The sequence below is a fragment of the Conger conger genome, chromosome 11 (genome assembly GCF_963514075.1).
Source record: "Conger conger chromosome 11, fConCon1.1, whole genome shotgun sequence".
In the NCBI taxonomy this organism is placed as follows: domain Eukaryota; kingdom Metazoa; phylum Chordata; class Actinopteri; order Anguilliformes; family Congridae; genus Conger; species Conger conger.
In genome coordinates this window covers 29,226,698-29,241,387 of record NC_083770.1, presented here as the reverse complement: position 1 = coordinate 29,241,387, position 14,690 = coordinate 29,226,698, and the positions used below count along the sequence as shown (strand labels likewise).

At 42.9% G+C, this 14,690-nt stretch overlaps 1 protein-coding gene across 1 annotated transcript in view; it reads right to left on the bottom strand.

The window, feature by feature from the left end:
* The window catches only part of LOC133140655 (transmembrane protein 132C-like), a 44,789-nt gene that overhangs the window by 9,688 nt on the left and 20,411 nt on the right, over positions 1–14,690 (bottom strand). Inside the window, exons 2-3 of the mRNA XM_061260747.1 lie at positions 9,763–9,906; positions 381–589 (exon numbers count right to left, since the gene is read on the bottom strand). Of these exons, the coding sequence (XP_061116731.1) occupies positions 381–589; positions 9,763–9,906 (353 nt within the window). The remainder of the gene's footprint in view (positions 1–380; positions 590–9,762; positions 9,907–14,690) is intronic.

The window sequence follows — 14,690 nt, the reverse complement described above, 5'->3', positions numbered from 1 at the left end:
GGGAGACCTGGCTCAGGCCGACATGGCTCAGGCCGTAAGAGCAGTCGGAGGGTTGCCAGTTCGATCCCCCACCCGGGCTGTGTCGAAGTGCAGCCTCATTTCAGCCAGATGTAAGGGGTGAGGGGGAGACCTGGCTCAGGCCGTAAGAGCAGTCATCTGGCAGTCAGAGGGTTGCCGGTTCGATCCCCCGCCCGGGCTGTGTCGAAGTGTCCCTGAGCAAGACACCTAACCCCCAAATGCTCCTGACGAGCTGGTCGGCGCCTTGCATGACAGCCAATCGCCGTTGGTGTGTGAGTGTGTGTATGAATGGGTGAATGAGAAGCATCAATTGTACAGCGCTTTGGATAAAGGCGCTATATAAATGCCAACCATTTACCCACCTTTGATTGCTGGCCACGATGGGCACCCTCCAGCCCTTGATCTGGCTGAGCTCGGAGTCGGACACCTCCATCTGCAGGGGGAGGCGGGGGATCCACACTGTCATCTCCAGCTGGGCACTCAGGTAGCTGTAGGTGAAGTTCACCGCCATCTTCACCTTCCCCCTCATCTCCTTCCCGTTCACAAACACATAGTCGCACCTGTCTGACACCTGAGCAGGAGGACAGGAAAGATAGGTTACCATGCTCTTTTAAACAAATATGTAAAAGAGGAACATTAGGTACAATCACAGGTGGGGATACAATGAAATACATTGGAATATCCAGCTGAAAATGTCCAATAGAATGTACCAGAAAGAATCAGAAACTGTCAGGTAAAGACACCTATACATGAACAGTGCAGCTGAGGAAAAACTCTCAGATTAAAATACAAGGAGAGTTCAACAGTATTTTTGGCAAATGGGTATGAAAACAAATGGAACATTACATAAACTGCCTTGTGGGGAAAGGAACCGATTGGTCAGGTTCCAACCACTGTCACTACCTACAACAGCATATAGCACACACTCTATGGCACCATGACTCTGTCCCCAAACTTGATCAGACGGGCTTAATTTCATCATGCCTTTCTGACGGGCATCAGATGTTCTTACTCCCCTTATCCCATTTTTTTCAGGTGATTATTTCGTTTGAGAAAGCAGATGAAAGCTATGCTTGTCCGCGGATAGCCCCAGCAATGACTCATTTGTGACTACAGAAGGTAAAATGGGGAGGGGGGTCTGTCTTTGAATCAAGAGCACGGGCATGTTCAGCCAGGCTTGTGGAGCGTGTGGAGGCCCAGGGCTACTCTACACAGGGAAGATGAAGAGAGGGAGTGCAGGAGAGTGAGAGAGAAGGAGAGGGAGAGAGAGCATCCTCGCAGAATAATTCCTACACAAAAAACCTGGAAATCATCTGCACAGGAAAAACCATTTCCAACATTTCCATTTAATAATGAATCCACTATTAAGGAAGACATAGTGATTTGGTTCCTTTCCTTCTCCAGTTGGGCTCAGCGATACCCCTCCCTACTCCTCCTGAATGTCACTCAACCCCCTTTGATGTGCTCACATACACAGCAAGGATAAACCACACACCACCATAGGACTTTCATGGAAAGGTCAGCAGCTATAGCACTCCCGGAATCCAAGCTGATGTTACGAATACACAGTATGAGTATGATGAAAAAATGAGCATGCTTTTCATTTAAGTTGTCATAATCAACAGACACGGGGTAATGCGATTCCATCTTCCTAAAGTATGCTATTTCACAAATGAAAACACAATAAGGAGAGATTTCAGTGTATTTCCGAAACACAGATACAGGCATTTAGCCACTAATCGCAGGAATGCAAAGGGCCCTCTGGAATGCAGCACACCAGCTCTCCAAATTGTTCTGGAAGCATCCGAAGCCATTCACAGACTCGGCCCATTCTCCCAGCATCTTCAGTGTGGCTTGCCTGTGCTGCATCAGTGGGGAGAGTCGTGGCCAGCTTTGTCATGCGTTCCACTCCTCTTTATTTCCATAGAAATGCCAGGATCTGAAGAGCTTTCTGGAGCTGTATAACAGCCCTTCCAGTTCTCTGGTGGTAGTTAAGACCCTCTGCCGGCAGACACAGTGCTGGGACCGGGCCAGCCCCAGGCCAGCAATCATGCGAGCGTGCTCCTCTCTGATAACCACTAGTCCATTTCAAATGAACCTTCAAAAGCGTCTCTCACCTTTTGATATCTTCACTCTGACGGCCGTAGCCCTACAACCCCAGCAGACAGTCGGAGTTATCGAGATGCACCACGGAGCACGATTGTGTTTCTGTTCACTCTATTTTCATCTACATCATTTAAACCTGTTGTGCTTGGCTTTTATTAGAATCTAGCTTGCCAAAGGCATGCTTAATTATGCTGTTTCCACTTCACACGTTGTAAAAAAAACACACACACACATTCAGTTTGCTCTAAATGAAGCAGAGATCTCAACGCTACCACCGTTTTTCTTTTTTCCAAGCCAATGTCATCTGACTCAACTGCAGTTTTTTTGCTTGCAGACTGCTGAAATTCAGAAAGGAGAGGAAATCAATGAAATGCTCTTCTCTTGGGATCCTGAACATTTGCCAGGATGGCTTTAGGCAAATTATTGATGATCACTGACTGTGTAATCGTTAATCAGTACTATAACTGTCAGGGCCAGGCCCTAGTTCTCCAGATGTTGCTGGGAGCCACGGCTGTAGAACAATGCCGGAGATACAGCTGTGCCCCCTAGTGGACATGCAGCAGTGTGCACGCATTCAGCTTTCCCAGGCGCACGATCAGTGTGGATGAAGAGCTAGTTTAAAGAAAATTAAATAATGAAATCTCACTAATTAAGGCCTTGGAGGTCCCATTCCTACAGTATAATGTCATATCACCCCCCCACCTGCTGCTTTGTGTCAGGCCAAATTGAGTCGACTCTGTAGTAAAAGATGTGCTTGGAAAGACATGAATACATTTGAATCCCTAAGACTGATTAACAAACGGTAAGTCGCTGTGGTACCTCTTCAACAAATTAACTGCCTGCTGGGATATTCTAATCTCCTCAGAATACACTAGCAGTAACGATCATCGAACCCACCGTCCATACGAAGCCTCTCCCTTTACAGCTGACAAGCTTAATCTGCGCGTTATTAGTTCTCTTATTCCACGATCAATACTTTAATATACAGAGTGAATCAGTTTACTGTCCTCGGCAGAGAAGGATAGCCAGTTTATATAAGGAGCCATGTGAGAGCACCAGCAAGGTATGACTCCACTCTGAGTTATAAACTCTTTGTCACATCCATTCCTCAAGGTATCATAAACGTCGAGGAGAATCTCACGTCACATTAATCAGATGCATTAGGCAGCTAACAGGAGAATACTTACCGAGGACATTAAGGTTGTCGTTGGAGCTTGCCCAGGAAATTAATGACACACCAGACAGATACAATCAACGGCCGATATGAGAGATGGGATTATAAAGCATGAAGGTGGGCCTGTCTGTGTGTTAAACATAGAGTTGTCTTGACAGAAGCAATTAACCAGCCCGCAGCTCATATCAGTCGTGCTAGTCACTTGAGTGGAGAGGAGTCTCGTTTTGCCAGAGTGCTCCTGACGTTCAGTTCGTAAAGAGTAGTCCAGGTGTATATTCTCGCTGTCTCTCACTCCTTCCAGTTCCATAGTCACTCTTTCCCAAGCTCTCTCATCCAGTTAAAAGATGAATTTCTAGTGGAAAGCTGAAATGACTCCGGTTCACAGCATCTGTTGTTCCATGCCAGTGCTTCCCCCAGCCCCCGAGCATTGAGCGCTAATCATGCTTCTGATTGACAGCTTTGTTTTTGACAGTTTGAGCCCAGCCCTCCCTGTGCAGACACTGGCCTGGGGATGGCAGGGCTCCTTTCCCTTTGACCATATATCAGACTGCACTGATATATCACTGAGCATGCTGCCCCTTTTTCAGGCAGAGGGGGTTGTTGTGATAATGTAGGGGTTGTGGGATTAAGATGTCTTGGATCTCGCTGTGGAAAGAAAGGGTAGGCAGAGAGTGGCCTAATGGTTCAGCATAGGTTAGGCTGAATGATTTCAGTCAAAATGTTAGTGCATGTTGGACAAGAGCGTTTCATTAGAGCGGGAGTATGCCTTTCTCCTGGCCATGAATAGAGCAGTGGGTCCTGCAAACAAATGACCAGAGAAGACTCAAACCCGAAAATAAATAAAGTACACACACTGTCGATACCAGGGAATAAAAGGTAAATATTCTACTTTTCCATTTCCCTCTCCTGATCTTATTTCTTTTAGCGATTTATCTCTGTCAGTTTGGTATGATTTCATTTCTGCTTGATTTGTTGTTTGCGATTATTGCATACAGTGTGGGTCAATATTCCAGTACACGGCGTGCCAAGTGCAAGAACAATGAGCTGCATTTCAATAGAGCCTTTCACCCAAGGATTTCAAAGCACTTTTACAGCGAGGTGACTAACTTAACTAACACAGCACAAATGTGCACAACCCACCTGGGTGGTGAAGGACAGCCTGTTTTTGCCAGAACACGGATCGCACGAGCAAGGAATTTTAATGAGCTATTTGGAGAGGGGAGATGATTAGCAAATTGGGCATTTGGCCAGGACACCATGCGTGCTGTTTGCAATAAGCACTGTGGGATGTTTAATTGACCACGCAGAGTCAAAGCTTCAGTTTAATACTCCATTTGAAAGACAGTGCTCCCTACAGCTAGGTGGCTACTAACCTGCGCTGGGACATTATGTTCTACTTAATCCAGAGAAGAAGAAAAAATATATAAGCGCCACTGGCCGAACAATAACCCTTCCAGAGCCATTCAGTCAGTAGCAACAAGGGAGCCGGCTTTCTGCTTTATTGAGAAAAGTCAGACTGTCTTTCTTATTGCACTCCTTTCTGTGAAGTGGGGGAATATCAAAGCAACTCACATTCACAAAGCCTAAATGGCTAAGACAGATATGCAACTCTGAATGGAAGCCCCTATTTGGTAAAAAGAGCCCATATAGTAGATATCATAAATCACTGTTATTGCTTTTTCCATTCTATTTGAATGATGAAGATTTGTATTCCAAGCAGGCCTGGTCATTAGTTAAACGTTCTCAGCTGAATGCAGGGGTCTAGCTGAAGGTATTATTAATGTGATTGGTGTTTTCATTCCATCATGTGAGCTTTTTAAATAAGCTACTTCAGACACACGGGGGCGTAACCTCATCCTGGTAAACATTTGTTTGAAGCATCTGGTTAAATACAGGTATTTATTTATTTCTGCCATGAAGGACTGAAGACAACTTTGTATAATTGCATTTGTTTTTGGTAATACTGGGTCATATAGCTTGAGTGCTGTCATGTAAGACTGTAATTTAGCCTTTACAACAGTGTCTGCATATTCTGTATGGAAAGGTGAATAAATTGTTGTGATTAGGACCTTGGCAACTGGCCTGAGCATTTACTAGTAGCTGATGCAGTCTGCAGATGTAAACAAAAAAAACTGCTGTGCGCTATTCTTTTCTGTTTCTGGAATTTAATTTACTGTTTGTGTAATTATCTATTTAATACAATCAGCACACGGAAAATGCTGTGACAAAGGCGGTTTAAAAAATCCCTGTCTATGCAGCACGGTGTTAGTAGCATTAAGGAGCCAGCAACAAAGACAATGGATGATGGAGACTGTGGGTGGAGGAGTGGAGAGAGAGAGAGAGAGAGAGAGAGAGAGAGAGAGAGAGAGAGAGAGAGAGAGAGAGAGAGAGAGAGAGAGAGAGAGAGAGAGAGAGGCCGAGAGAGAGGAGTGGGGGAGAGAGACAGAGAGAACAGTGGGGGAGAGAAAGAAGATGGGAGAAAGTGAAAGATACAGAGAGAGAGGAGTGGGGAAGAGAGACAGAGAGAAAGGAGTGGTGGAGAGACAGGATGGAATAGAGCAAGAGAGAGATACAGAGAGGAGTGGGGGATAGAGAGAGGATGAGAGAGAATGAGAGAGACACAGAGAGAGAGGAGTAGGGGAGAGAGACAGAGAGAGAGAGTGAGAGGGAGAGGAGTGGGGAGAGAGGATGGGAGAGAGTGAGAGATGTGAGTGGGGAGAGAGAGAGGATGGAAGAGAGTGACAGAGACAGAGAGAGAGAGGAGTAGGGGAGAGAGAGAGAGGGGTGGGGGAGAGAGAGGTAGAGCTGGTTAAGAGAGAGAGAGGTAGAGCTGGTTGAGAGAGAGAGAGAGAGAGAGAGAGAGAGAGGTAGAGCTGGTTAAGAGAGAGAGAGAGAGAGAGAGAGAGAGAGGTAAAGCTAGTTAAGAGAGAGAGAGAGGTAGAGCTGGTCAAGAGAGAGAGAGAGGGGGGGAGAGAGAGGTAGAGCTGGTTAAGAGAGAGAGAGAGAGAGGTAGAGCTAGTTAAGAGAGAGAGAGGTGGGGAGAGAGAGATAGAGCTGGTTGAGAGAGAGAGAGAGAGTGAGAGAGAGGGGGGTGGGGGAGAGAGAGGTAGAGCTGGTTAAGAGAGAGAGAGGGGTGGGGAGAGAGAGATAGAGCTGGTTGAGAGAGAGAGAGAGAGAGAGAGAGAGGGGGTGGGGGAGATAGATGTAGAGCTGGTTAAGAGAGAGAGAGAGAGAGAGGTAAAGCTGGTTAAGAGAGAGAGATAGAGCTGGTTGAGAGAGAGAGAGAGGGGGGGGGGGTGGGGGAGAGAGAGGTAGAGCTGGTTAAGAGAGAGAGAGGGGAGTGGGGGAGAGAGAGAGAGGGGGGGGGGGGGGGCGCTTCTTGGGGGGAATCATTCTGGGCCACGTCCAGGCTCAGCAGCCGTTTCCTGTAATTGGTCTCTGGTGTGAGTGACGTCGGGGGTCAGGCGGCGTAGCGACAGCGGCATGCCGGAGACGGGAGAGGGCGAGCGGGGGCACCAATGACCTGATGGGGGGCTTCAGCTAAGCAGCGGAAGGGAAGCGTTGAGCACGAGAACATGGCGCATTAGTCCAGCTGCCTTTGAGTAGCGACACCCCCCGCAGAGAGGCCACTGCTCTCCCCGAACACAACGCAGCCAGCGGATATTCCCAGAAGCCTGTCCGTATGGGAAGACCGGTGTAACCTCGGGAAAATCCTGATGTCTGTCGCAAGCCACCGTAAACACTTACACACAGCCACTGCTCTTTGCCATCGTAAAAGTACAATCTCTTTCGGCGCCACATGATAAAAATAGACTCAATCACTATCGAGAAAAATAGAGCGAGAACACAGAAAAATATGTCAAAGCAGGACTGCACATGTACCCACCAACAAAGCCCTGTTACAACCACTGTTCTCCCTTTGGAGGAGAACACATGTTATATGCAGTCCCCATTAAAGACAATGATCTAATTATAATCCCGCATAATGAATAAAGGATGAGTTTATGAGTGTGGTCTGATCCATTATTCAGTCCCAGTGTCACTGTGTTTATTGTACATTAATTTCCCTCAGTCCATGCAAATTATATTTTATTATACTTCTGAATTTCTGATTATAAATGGCCTAACTGCTAAATTTTGTGCTCTATTTACACTAACACCGTGAACCCAAACCATGTAGTGCATACTGTTAAATGCTCCCACTATAAGTCCTTTTCACTGACAGTCATAGATATAGTTCCTCTCTTTGAAATTCACTTGAAAAGAGATACAGTGAATACTCAACTCCTTTCATTTATAAGAAACTCATTTTCTCTGTTATTCACTGTGTAAAGAGTGTAGTCCACTCTCTTTAAAATTCATTTCATAATGGAGGTAATGCACTCTCTCTGGTAGTTAACTGTAAGACAGGTAGGATATTCTCTTTGATAATAGCACAGTAAGGGCAGTTCACAGAGATGTTCACTTGGTCAAGAAGTTTGTTATCCATCTTAGCACCGAAGGGCCAAAAGCATTTACATTACTACCATATAAATAAACCACTATTTTATTTTGTAAGACATTTTTAAGTCTTTCATTGTGATACAAAAAATAAATTAATAATAATAATAATAATAATAATAATAATAATAATAATAATAAATAAACAAATAAATAAATATATATATCGATATATATATAATATAGTATTTTTAACAAAACCTTCATACAACCTAGCAGGGGAAATGCCTCTACCTGGGAAGCCTATTAGCAAGTTGTAACACTAGCTGATTTTCTTGAAAAAAACAATTCAGCAATAACAATAAGAAAGACTACTATGGACCAGTTGCTGATGCTGTAGCTATCTATTACCGGGGGAATCACATGACTCCGTTGCGAAACGGGCCATTCATTCACCCTGAAAATACTCACAGAATCCAGAGCAAAATATGTCTCACGTTTGCCCATTTTCAGATGAAGGCATGCTTCCCCACTCTAGCTGAGTTATTCCTCTCCACTATATCTATCTGCATTTTTATGACATGCTCGCAGAGAAGGAAACAGACAAAATACAACAGCTGTTGTCTCAATCAGCTCACTAAGGCTTTGGCAGCCTGTGTAAGTGTCACTTAATATTTCAACCAGCTTTGAAATGGGATGCAGTTGACAGACTGAAGACAGCCTCTGAGGGATCTGATGATTCTACAGCTCACAGTATGCTGAGGTGTTTCAGCTGATAATTAAACCCTGAAGGAAAGAGAAAAATCACCTTTCTGCAAATGTCACTAACATTGATGCGTGGGAGGGCAACTGGCCAGTAGTCCTTCATCTATATAAGGTACTGTACAATATATTGCGCCTTTATCTCTTGGTCAAGAACCGGCACAAGAAACCAAAAGAAAAAAGAAATACCCCAAACAGGCTGTCAGCAGAAATCTTGTCTCCAGAAGCATGTCTTATTGCTTCTTTGTCCTAGGGCTAGATGTCCAAAAAAGCTCTGTAGACAGTGAAACTAACAAATAGTCCTGGTTCCACTTATTGATAAAACACCAGCCATCCCTCATAACCATCTGTGTCCTCATAAACCTGCTGCACACTATCAATCAAAGTATAAAGATTTGATTTAGTATTTTGTTTTTTAAGCTTGGGCACTATTCTGACTGTTTCCAACTGCTAACACTTTATCTTTGCAGGGATGAAAGTTAATAAACACATTTTTAGTATGCATTTTAATTCATTATTTGTATTTGGTGATTTGAATGAAAATATTCTCTGCAGGATGTCAAAAAAACCTTCAGGTGATTTGCATTTTGAAAGATATAAAGGCATGTAAACACATTAATGTCAATGTCAATTTAAAATTCATTTCAACAAGCATCTATGACTATATACTAGATAATCATTCAGTCAATATGCTGAAGTGCACTGGCCTTCGTTTTTGTAAAGAAACGCCCACACGCATTAGCATTCTCTTTCTGGTTTTACAATCTAAGACACCCACAAACTGTTCAGAAAGTGACCTGCTGTGTAATGATTCCTCTGGTCAGCTCTATGTGTTAACATTTAGCAACGTCATCCGATAATTATGCAAAAACATACGTCACGTTTTACGAACAGCTCCAAAAAAATAGCAGTTAGACTCAAAATATACTTACAACAAAATTGCTATTGTTTTACTTAGATCAGTATGGAACACATAATCAAGCTCCAGTATGATATGAAAAGCTGAAAAACAAAAAATATGTGTAGGGGCCTTTAAATATCAAGTGTTAGGAGGGCAAGAAATATAATGTAAGAACAATATTGTTTTTGAGTTATTGAATTAGCATTTCAATATTAAGGACAAACTGACATGGCACTGAATTCCCCCTGCAGACCTTGAACCAAATACAATGCATGTCTCATAGATTTGACAGAAATATGTCTCTTTGCACCTGTCTATTTTAGAATGGTATTTTAAAACAAATTCCAGTCAGGGCACTCACCTTGATTACATCTTCATCTGCCGAATGGCATTCCACGGATTCAGACACGTCGGTTACTGTGCCATCTGCCCCCACGGTCACCACCTTCACTGGCACTGCCACAGTCTTTCCAGTCAGCACTGCCGTGTTGAGGATCTCTGTGTCCTGTAGGGGGCAGTGTGTATAACTACCTTCGAAATAATAGCAGGACGTCGGATATGAAAACGAAAGCTTTCTTAATATTGAATAACAGTTGACGTACATTTATATACTTACAAAACAATAAACAAGTGCTAGGCTATGTACGTGGCATTCATGTTTCTGTAACTTATAGAATCACAAAGACATTCTTGTATGTGCAGTTGTTTAATCATCCAACAGCCAATAGAACTGAAAATGCGACTCAAATCAATTTCAATTAAACGGAATACAAATTAAATGCTTTTTAACTCTTTCATTTAACTGTAAATAATATAATATACTTTTAACAGCTTTCAACAAATTACAATAAATTAACATTAAACATTAACCATGTAACCTATTAAGTTACAACAGGCAGACCAGAGAGCAACAGGTCATGGAGGCTCAGTATAGCCACATTTAAATCATACTGACAGCAAAAGCTGGGCCAAAACCAACAGAAACTAGGCTATATGTTCTGAATAAAGTTAAAAGTGGCCCAATTTCGACTTTTTCCCCTCATACGTGACACAATTTGGATGTTGTGTGAACAGCAAAAAACCACATGCAGTTGCACTTTTTCAGTTTCAGTTTGAATTATGTGTACCAGCCATTGGGACTTGTTCAGTCCATGAATGTGTTTAGTACAGTGTATACCAGATGGGCAGGGTATTCCTCTGATGACATGATTGGTACAGAATTGCATTCCCCACTCAACCACAGAAACACCGGTTAAGTGATTTTTATGTCACTCTCCATGTTCAACAGGCACCGGTTATAATTCTGAATTGGCGGTACTGTTGGGCTACTTTCAAAAATTAATCAGTCAGCCCAAAAATCTGATCTGAGTCAAATCGAAATTGAGCATTAAGCGCTGCAGGCTAACTGTAGCCATAGACATTATCCACTCACTTAATTAGAGCCGCCCCCCACAAGGGCACATTAAAATTATGCTGACAGCAAGAGCACTGAGGGGCCAGCACATAGAAATAGATAGTATGTGCTAGCGTAATCAGAGCTGCCATTCCTGCAGCGTACTGTCAAAGTGTACCATGGGGGCACTAAACCTGGCCCTGTGTGGTACAGAGGAGCCACAGTACCTTAAAGAGAGATGGGGCCAACATGAGCCCCTGATGATGAAACAGACTGCAAGCAATGGAGTGGAGTCGCCTGCAGCAAAAGGCATCACTGGAATAAAACTCTGCCTGGTCAAGCGGACACAGTTTAACCCCCCACACCTCCCCCCAAGGCCCTCATCAAGGCAGTAACTACCCTGAGCTACAAATCCATGCATTTAGTCAACTCCTCTTTTATCCTAGCACAGCCCCTAAACTGTACAGCCTCTTTTTCACTTTACCGAAGGGCTCAAACCTCAAACACACTACATCAAGACCGCAGGTACCAAAGATCACTTTATATTACAACCCTGGTAGGATCACGTACAGCTGACAGCTGGGGTACTATGCATTCATTATTCCTTGGAAACACAAATTTGAACAAGCATGTTCATACAATATTATGTTTGGTGTTGGAGGTTGGCAGTGATCATCTTTTAAAGCAATGTGGTAACGAGTCGTCTCAACTTCTCAACTGTTCAAACAACAGGTGTACCATAGAATAGAAGTTGTATTGCGCATTTCCTTGACATATCCTTTTTCAGCCATGTCACTCCATTTTCATCTCACTGTACTGACTGCCAATATCAGCTCACCTTAAATGTAAAACATTGGTACTAACAAATCGGACAGCTAAAGGGATAGCTCAATTTTATCTTCAAAAGACCCTACCAACCAACCAGACCGCTCTGTTTTGCTACCTCTGATGCATGATGAACTTCCAGGTGATGTCTGCTGTCTGTGCTGGCCCTCCAGTGGTGGAAAGAGCTTCCCTATGCAGTCAGGACATCAGGACAGCAGACAGACTTTACATTGGACCATGACCCTCTTTAGATATTCTTTCTTTCTTGCTTTCTCTTTCGTTGTCTCTCTTTCGTTCAATTTCCTTTTGGATAATGTTATAGGTATACTGTACACTTATTTGTACTAGTCTTGTGGTACTTTCTTTTCTTACAAAAAATGTTTCATTTAATTTTGAATTTAGTTTTAGGTTAACAATACACTTATTGATATCTGTAGCTTCATGCTGATATTACACTTTCGCATTCCCCAGAGTAACATTACTGTTCTCCCCTACCGTGCATCGCTCTGGATAAGAGCGTGTGCTAAGTGATTGTAATGTAATGTGCTGTACTGATGTGGTCTACAACAGAATACGATGCTGTTTCTTTTCTTATTCCTGATGGCCCCTTATCTTAACTGACATGAATTTAATGCAGCTCAAGGTTTTCTTGCTTGGATGGATGAGGGAAATACTTACTCAGATTAAAGTAAGGGCAAAAAATTAATCAACTCAACCTTATTATGTGCTGCTTGCGGCACATGAATGAGCAGCAATTGGCTTTGCTTTACCCAAGGGGTATACGGGAGGGATTCAGTTGGCAGGCATAGCATAGTGTTCATTGTTCGGGTGCCTGTTTGTGGCTCTGTGCACACGTATGATTGGGTCTCCTCTGCCCCCGCTCTGCATGCACGCGTGTGGCTGCAAAGTGGAAAATAAGCAGCTGACTCTCACTCGCTCAAGCTGGCAGCAGGGGGCATATATGAGCAAGTTTCTACGTAGTTCGCGAGTTGGACATTCCAAATCTGGGTGGGATCGGAGAGACCAAATTTATTGAAATAAAAAACTGTGTTATTGCTTTCAGCCACAGATAGCCAGTTTCCAATGACAACGATTACAGTTTATTTTAAATGATCATACTTGGATTGATGTCCCTCATTACAACTTGTGGAATACACTCCGTTGCCATAGGTAACTAAGAGAAGGGTGCTTGGGGTGCTCGAGATCAGAGAAGGTAATAATTCAGTAATAATCCCTCCACCAAAAATGTCCAATCTAAATTTGATTTGTTTCTTGTAGTCATAGCAACATCTACAGCATAACACTGATATTTTTGAGGCATTTGGTCCACTCTTTGCTACTTCTATTGACGATTGCCTGTGCAACACTTTGGCCAAAAGCGTATTGTAACGGTACAAAATTCTGCCTATTCTGTATTAGCCTTATTTTGAAAATGAATGGCCGATTCATTAAAACTTCATTAATAACGTATTTTGCGATTATATCTGTTTTTTGGATTCAACCTTGGATTTAATGATGTGTATGGGCCAATTACAGCAGATTACTAAAATAACATCCCTCTAAGAGAGCGAGAGGTTGATATCTAAATGTCTAAACTTTGGAAATAGTTATGCTAAATAGCCAAAATAAATGGAACTTTCTCTGACAAACCGAATACAGAATGCTGAAGACATCAAAACAAAGGCTATTTTGGGAAACTGCACAGTGAATGATTTGGTCATTGAATGCATGAGGGAAAGGTACTGTTTCTAGAGCTGTTTCTAGGGTTGCAGCCAAAATAGAAAGGCACTAGAGCCACTTTCAAACCATCTGCTCACTGGTTCAAAGTGCAGGCCCTTTGAAAGAACCATTACTATGGCTCAGGCCACTGAAGCATAAAATTCTTCCATGTAGGCTTTTGGGAGTCCTCTTTATAAGGTGACAATTCAGAACAAAGAGCATTTGTGTGTTTATGCCAAGGGCAAGCTTCTAAGTCGGGGCTTCAGACAGCAGTAGTTCATTACCGCACAATCGCAGTCCATGACCTCTCATTACACCGACAGCATAGACAATTAGGACAATTAAGACAGGCACGAGTGATTCCTCATTGTCCTGGAAACGAACATCAGGTTGTTTCGTTTTGAAGTTAATTTTGCTCATTATGTGCCATTGTCAATTAAACATTTAAGCAGGCTGAACCTTTGTTATGAGTGCCAGCCAAGAAAGATCCAGTCAGTTAGTGTTTTAATTATCAGGTTCTTTCCCTTTCTTTTCCCCTCCCACCAATCCCCCTTTTAAGAAACCCAGATAGCATTACTGAATCTGGGACTGCACATAATGGAATGCAAAGCTCTTTAATATAACATGGGTCTTTTCATATTATTGTTATTACTCCTGGCTCCACTTAAGAGTCGGTCCCAACTTCAAACATCAGACCTGAAACTGAACAATGGCAGCAAATATGAGTCTTCTATGGTGTGTTTAAGCTCATCCTTTTCAAAGACGTGCTTCTCCAGTGTCTCCGTAATGATATTTCCTGACTAATGATAAGTATTCCTCCCTCTTCCTAATTCCAAAATGATGCTAATATGAGTCTGCTGAACAGACTGGGGGCTGAATTTAGATAACTAATGCTGGCACACTGTGACATGGCGTCATCTTTGTCATTTGATTCAGTGTCAAAACATGAATTTATCAGCATCAGGGAAACATTGGGGATGCCTCAGAAAAGCAGTGCTGTGTATGAATCTAGGAATTTGTGTTTTGTGTCTGGCTGCTTTTTAAACAAGAAATGAAGCATTTAAAATGTGAAGCAAAGAAAGGATTACAGATCCTTTAGAGAGAGACACTGTGTTTGTAATCATGGGTTAGTGGGTCCATTCAGCAGCCTTTGGAGTGAAGTGATTATTAGTCGAGCCTAAAGATACCAATGAATCAAGAAAAAACACTTAATGTGGGCGCTATCTTCAAATGACTTTTCATTACATTTTTATAGACTGTGACAGTGTTATACAGAGTATAAACCTTGTCTGTGCTGCTGACTTTGATTCAATTCCTTTTAAAGAGGGGCTTCAGTAAATTAATTCCCCCTC